General features: G+C 39.5%; 1 protein-coding gene across 1 annotated transcript; it reads left to right on the plus strand.

Annotated features, from left to right (window-relative positions):
- Positions 1-5: 5 nt before the first annotated feature.
- Positions 6-5873, plus strand: MARVELD2 (MARVEL domain containing 2; the record flags this gene model as incomplete). The annotated part of the gene is made up of 6 exons (XM_010284363.1): positions 6-689; positions 2242-2274; positions 3197-3333; positions 4191-4362; positions 4773-4823; positions 5757-5873. Coding segments are annotated over 6 exons (1194 nt in total), but the record flags the coding sequence as incomplete, so codon positions are not given.
- Positions 5874-6703: the final 830 nt, after the last annotated feature.

Raw genomic sequence — 6703 nt, forward strand, 5'->3', positions numbered from 1 at the left:
AGGAGGCCGAAGCCATGCTGCCCGGGGACCCCTTCGGGTCGCTGGAGCACCGCGCTACCACCGGCCAGACGTACAGCGAGCGGGTGGAGGCCTACAACCAGCGGTACGCCTACATGAAGTCCTGGGCCGGCCTGCTCAGGATCCTCTGCGTGGCGGAGCTGCTGCTGGGCGCCGCTGTCTTCGCCTGCGTCACAGCCTACGTGCACAAGGATAATGAGTGGTACAACATGTTCGGGTACTCGCAGCCCTACGGCTATGGGGCCGCCAGTGCCTACGGAGGCTACTCCTACAGCGGACCCAAAACGCCTTTCATCCTGGTGGTGGCGGGAATGGCATGGATAGTCACGATAGTGCTGCTGGTCCTGGGCTTGTCGATGTACTACCGAACTATCCTCCTCGATTCCAACTGGTGGCCTCTGACTGAGTTCGGAATTAACGTGGCCTTGTTCTTTCTGTACATGTCGGCTGCCATAGTGTACGTAAATGATACTAACCGAGGCGGGCTCTGCTATTACCAGCTGTTTAAGACGCCAATAAATGCAGCTTTTTGCCGTGTGGAGGGAGGTCAGACAGCAGCAATCATCTTCTTGTTCATCACGGTGATCATCTATCTAATTAGTGCGGTGGTTTCTCTAAAGTTATGGAGGCACGAAGGAGCCAGGAGGCACAGAGAATTAATGGAACGGGAGGTAAGTCGTGAGTTACCATTTTATATCTACCGGGTATGGTGTGATGAAGAGCAGCTGAAAGTCTGTCGGTGCCTTAGACCAGTCATGTCGCTTGTCTTCTCCACAGCAGGTCCTTTGAGGGTGAACTTTGACCAGTCTTAACAATACTTAGGATCGCCAAATGAAAGCCTTTTTTGAAGATGTCTGATCCAAATTCTTGGTGTTTTTTTAAATTCACTTTGGTAAAGAGCGGGCTCTGTTCTCTTTGCAATACTCGGCTCTCTTCCTGCATCAGCTGATAAACTACTTCCCGGTGTGTATTCTCCAAACAAAGGAAGAAATTAACAATGTGCTTGCTCAGCTGCTTGGTAGGGTTAGGCTTAAAGCCACCTACCATTTGTTTGAAGACTGTGCTTTCAGCACATTAAGTGGTATTGTGAATGACCATAAGAACGTGAAATACTTACTTTTACTTTGCAAGCCAAACTCCAAGCTACTTCTTTATATCTCTTCATCTTTCCGTACAACAGTTACCAGACAATAATAGTAATAACAGAGTTGGCTACATTTTGGTGTCTCAGATTTCAATCAACTTTGTCTTTTTCACGTCAAGTATTTTGCATTGCTGCTGGCCTTGCCCTTACTAGAAGCATTCAGTACTCACCTGGTTAATGATCAACTGTACAGGGGAGACTTGTCCCTCTCAACTAGAGCATTCAAAGTCATTTGTCTAAAATCTCCTTTATGTGAAAACACAACCAGAAAAACCTTATTAATAAAACTTACTACAGCATAAAAATTAACGTCTGTGAAGCCTACATAAACCTAACTTAAGGAGGGGGTCAGTATTTAAGTGATTTTAGTAGAAGAGTGCAAGTTTTAAAGTTGCATTTCCTCTGCTCACTGGCAGCAGTCTGATTTGCAGTATTTTCATTTAACACTGGTTTCCATTCTACCGTCTTGCATAACACTGAGAATGCCCTTTTGAAAATTACATTGCAGCTCTTTGATAGAAGTTTTTTAACCAACTTTCAGTATGTCTTGCAAGAATGAGGTAGAAGGTATTCAATCACTCTTCCCTGTTGCTATCTGTATTCTTGTATTACAGTTCCTTAATTTTTCTAAACGGGATACTTCCATAACCTAGGTTAGGCTGTGGAGAGTGCTGTGGAAAATAGCAGCTGGTTGAGCTACCAGTCAGTGCACTGTTGTGTTTTCTAGGCAATGAACGGGGCTGCAGCGTGTCAGTGAGTTAATACAGGCTGGAATGTGAAATAATAAAGGAGGCTGAGAAGTGGATGTAGTATTTCCTGCAGGCTGTTCCTTGCAGCTATGCTCTGGGAGATTCTGTTGTTGTTCTGGGTTTTGGGTGGTTGTTTTCATTCCATCATTCTTAAACAGTCTTTAAATCAATTGATCTGAATATATTCCTTACGCTAAATTTCTTCATACCTAAATATAAAAGTAATTCTCTGTACAGCATAATTTTGAAGATTTGATTATAAGAACCTGTGCTTTTGCATATTACTTTTGCTGAAAAATAAAACTTACAGTTCTTTCCATTTTTTGATAGATGAAAACACAGTCCTCTTTTCCAGAAAAGAAGGTAGGAAACAGGAATTTTTCTGTTTACTGATACAGACTGCCTCTGTATGTGGTCTTACCCGCTTTCATGAAGTGACAAGTTCTGTAGCCTTTATCACAGAGTTTGGCAGACATGGCTAGAGAGACGGTCGTCTGATACATCATAGGTTTTACACACTCCTGGCTGCCTGCTTATTTTGGAGGAGAGCCAGTGGAAGCGCAGTGGTAGGTGCTTTGTTGAGTTGAGCTTGTTCCTCTGTCTCTGAGGCTGCTTCAAAGATGACCTTGCCAGTTTTGAAGTATGATCAATTTTTCCGCTTCTGATGCACAAAGATGCGGTTGCATACACTACAGAGATTGTATAGGATCTCAACAGCACATGTTGATGATCCCCAGAGGAATTTATGGTGTATTTATTTCAGTCTTAAATGTCTCCTGTTAGATACTGTGAATTTCCTACCACTGTTTTCTCTGTTGCTTCAGTACTGGATCAGGATCTTCTTTATTCATTCCAACAAGACTTCACATGCTTTCATTTCTGGATCAGAGGATAAATTGTGCAATAGGCAACAAGGGGAAAAGGGAACTCCAGAGAACTGTGTGATTCCTGTTCATTCATGAATTAGATGGATATCCAAGGAAACTTCCTTAAATTATTTTTTTAAGACATGCAAGACAAATCTTGCCAAGCACTGAGAAGTATTTATCTGTCACTGGTACTGCTGTTAGGGCAAACTGAAGATGGGTACCGTGTGAGAGACATTACTGTAACTCTTTACTAATTTTCTGATTACAATAAGGCTTATAAGAAATCTCTGATTTGATTCTACTGATGCTCAATACTTGTGTCTCTGTCTTCAGATGAGTTGAGTATTTTGTGGTTTATGTATATAGCATTTGAAGTAAAACTGACTTCATTGGGAACTTTTTTTCTTTTAAAACAGTATGAAAGTGATGACAGACCAAGAGAAGAGGTCACTTACAGGCAGCTTAAATCAGTGGAAGGAAAACCGGAGCTACTTAATGGTCACATACCTGCAGGCCACATTCCTAAACCTATAGTGATGCCAGACTACTTAGCGTAAGTGACTTGACTGTGATGAACAAACTTAATGGAGAATACTTGAATGATGTTTTTCACTCAGCAATATATGCACTCATGGTTTCTCTGCCATGCATGTGCTGTGGGAACTCATAGTTTTTCATTAAGTTAATGTTAAAAATAGAGAGGCCGGGGACCGGTATCAATAGTGTAGAACCAGTAATATAAATAAAGAATCGTAAATATAAAATATAAAAAAACCAACCTACACCCAAATATTAAATGTTAATGCAGAATGTTACAGTCTAGCAAGAACAGTAACTCCTAAAGGAGCAGAAGGCTACCACACAATTTAGAAAAAAATAAAATGCGTGGGAAATTACTTGTCTTTTTAGCCCCTGAAATTTGGCTACTCTTGTACTTCCTAAATGTTAAATCTGTAATGTGCTCCCTTTTAAAGGGTAGACCTTTCCATGGTGATGGATGAGATCATAAATTAATTTTTACACTATTTGCCATAGACTAGGGCACAAAGTGAAACACAGGACGTTCCACCTCAATATTAGGAAAATCTTTTTCACTGTGAGGGTTGTCCAGAGAGATTATGGAGTCTCCATCCTTGGAGATACTCAAGAGCCATCTGGACACAGTCCTGGGCAACCGAGTCTAGGTGGTCCTGCTTGAGCAGGGGATTGGACCAGATGACCTCCAGAGGTCCCTTCCGACCTCAGCCATTCTGTCATTCTGTGATTCTGTAATTTCAATGCTTTACATGCATGCAAATTTCAGCACGTTAGAAGATTAGCAAACAGTACAGAAATAACACTATCAAGGTGAAGGATACATGTGTCTGCTGAAGTCCTACCTCTAACTAGTCCTTGAAAACTTTTTTTAAGGAAATACCCAGCAATTCAAACAAATGAAATGCGAGACCGGTACAAAGCAGTATTCAACGATCAGTTTGCTGAGTATAAAGAACTGTCTGTGGAAGTTCATGCTGTACTAAAAAAGTTTGATGAGCTGGATGCATTGATGAGACAGCTTCCTCACCATCCTGAAAGCATATATGTGAGTACCTGTGAAATGGGCTCATGGAAAACAGGTGTAGTTTTAGGGAGTTTCTGACTTTCTTTAGCTAGGGCACAATGTCTTGTAATGCTGGCAATGACTTTGTGGGAGAGAAGGTTTCCCCAGATATGTTATTTCTTGTTTGGTCGTCAGTCAAGGGTACCAAGTTGCAGTTAAATTGTATACATGTTTTTGTGTTTGGTTTTTTTATGCTACTAGCTTTCAAGTTTGAGTGAGTTGCAGTTAATGTACTTTCACTATTTCTCAAGTACAAAACTCACAACTAAAATGTTACAACTGGAATGGATTGATAAAATGAGAATTTTACTTCTAACTAGTATTTTGTAGAATTTACATGAAGATATGGAGTACATTCAAAGTGTTTAAAAATGTGTGGCTTCTCTCATTAGGAACAAGAAAGGATATCAAAAGTTCTGCAAGAATACAAGAAGAAGAAAAATGTGAGTGTGTTCAGCTTGACATTACTAGTGGATCTAATGAATAGCAAGGAGAGTATAAATAACCAACATTTCTGACACTAGGCACAATTCACTAGCTTGCGGTATCCGTATCTACTACAGGGCTTTGTATATTTTGTCTTTTTAAACAACCTACTCCACTGAGGCCAACAACCTCTTCTCAGAATAATTATTCCATTAGCCAGATGGGGGGTGGGGGGGTGGGAACACTCAACAGCTAAGCATTTTCATCTTCTGAGAGTATGTCTCATCTCCTAGTATTCTGCATTCAGAAGACTGGTTATTTTTTGGGATCCAGTTCCCTTATGTTCAGTCTCTGTTGGCTGCATCAGTCAAATTAACAACTTGAAAGCATAGCCTTGCCCTTGAAAGGAAATTTTGTATTTTCTTTGTGGCATGGAACTTAGACTCTAAAAAGATAATTTTCAGGGTAATCCAAGAGGTTTCACTTTGTCATTTTTAAATGTGGGCACTAAATGTATACCTGCGTTCCATTAAAAACCTAATACATTACAAATACCTTTTTTTTTTTCCTTCATGGAATTCAAATTTTGTGTCCATGTTAGTAACTTCATTGCTTTTTTGGGGGGAGGGATTTATTAGACATAGCACAACACACCTACAAAATCTAAATTATGTAGTAGGATGTCATTTATATTTGCAGATTCCTATTTAAAACCTGCTCTGTTTGCTAAGTAAGTACAGCATATAAAAGCAGAACCTCTTTTTCCAACCTTTCATGAAGGAAGGGGAAGCAGGATATAAAATTGTGGCCAGGGAAAAAGAATGTGATTTTTGGAGAATATTTATGTATTGTCCTTAATTGAGAACATGATCAATAATAGACTGTTCTTGGAAGAGTCTGAAAGTGTAATATTTAATGTATTAATGTAAATGTTTTTGTATTTTTGGCAGGATCCTGCATTTCTGGAGAAAAAGGAGCGTTGTGAATACCTAAAGAATAAGCTTTCTCACATAAAACAACGAATTCAGGACTACGATAAAGTTATGAATTGGAAAGTAGACTCTTAGCTGTGCCTTCACTTTGTGGATACTATTTTCTATTTTTTAAATAGATATGCATATTTTAAACTATTTATTTACTCTCAGAACAGTTCAACTATGGGGATTGCTTAATCACTTTGTCACTTACTTAGGTGTTGTACATTACTGGTAGGTTTTGTATGCAGATCCAATTTTAAATCAATGTCATTAAGTTATCAGAAAAGTTTAGAAAATGTGCTAACATTCTGCTTTTATTAGACAGTACACAGCCTGTCCTTTTAAATATGCATGATTTATTTGAAAATACTGTATTTGCAAACTTGGAAAGCCCACCAGAGGAAGCAGTTCTAAATACCATGTCAAAAGTTTGCACAGAAATGCCGTTAACAGTTTCAGATTTTATTTATAGGTGACATCTTAATGATATCAGAAACAGTTGAGCTGTTCTTCTGGCTGGAGTTTGGTGGAGTGCTTAATCATATTGAATAATTTTGGCAAGTTGAAAATTAGTTTAATAAGACTTTTTGTATTGTATTTCCAAATGCTCTGCTGTATGTTAGAAATTACCTGGAATGTCACCCAACAAGAGATGCAAAATAACTTCCTACTTAAGCAGCCATAGTATACTGGGGGGCAGGTTGTGTTGGGGTTTTATTGTTTGGTTTTTTGGCAGTTTTTTATTCCCCTCTTTAGAGGTGATGCAACAAATTTAGACATGGCCTTAAAGGAATAGAGGTACAGGATGAGACTCATGTTAGTGTCCCATTAGTGTGGCTGTAGGCCAGTATGCTCTGCATACCTCTTCTGTGTCATCTTAGTAGGAATCCGTGGGTTTAAAGGCAAAATACTTTATTGTT

The sequence above is a fragment of the Phaethon lepturus genome, unplaced genomic scaffold (assembly GCF_000687285.1).
Source record: "Phaethon lepturus isolate BGI_N335 unplaced genomic scaffold, ASM68728v1 Scaffold51653, whole genome shotgun sequence".
NCBI lineage: Eukaryota > Metazoa > Chordata > Aves > Phaethontiformes > Phaethontidae > Phaethon > Phaethon lepturus.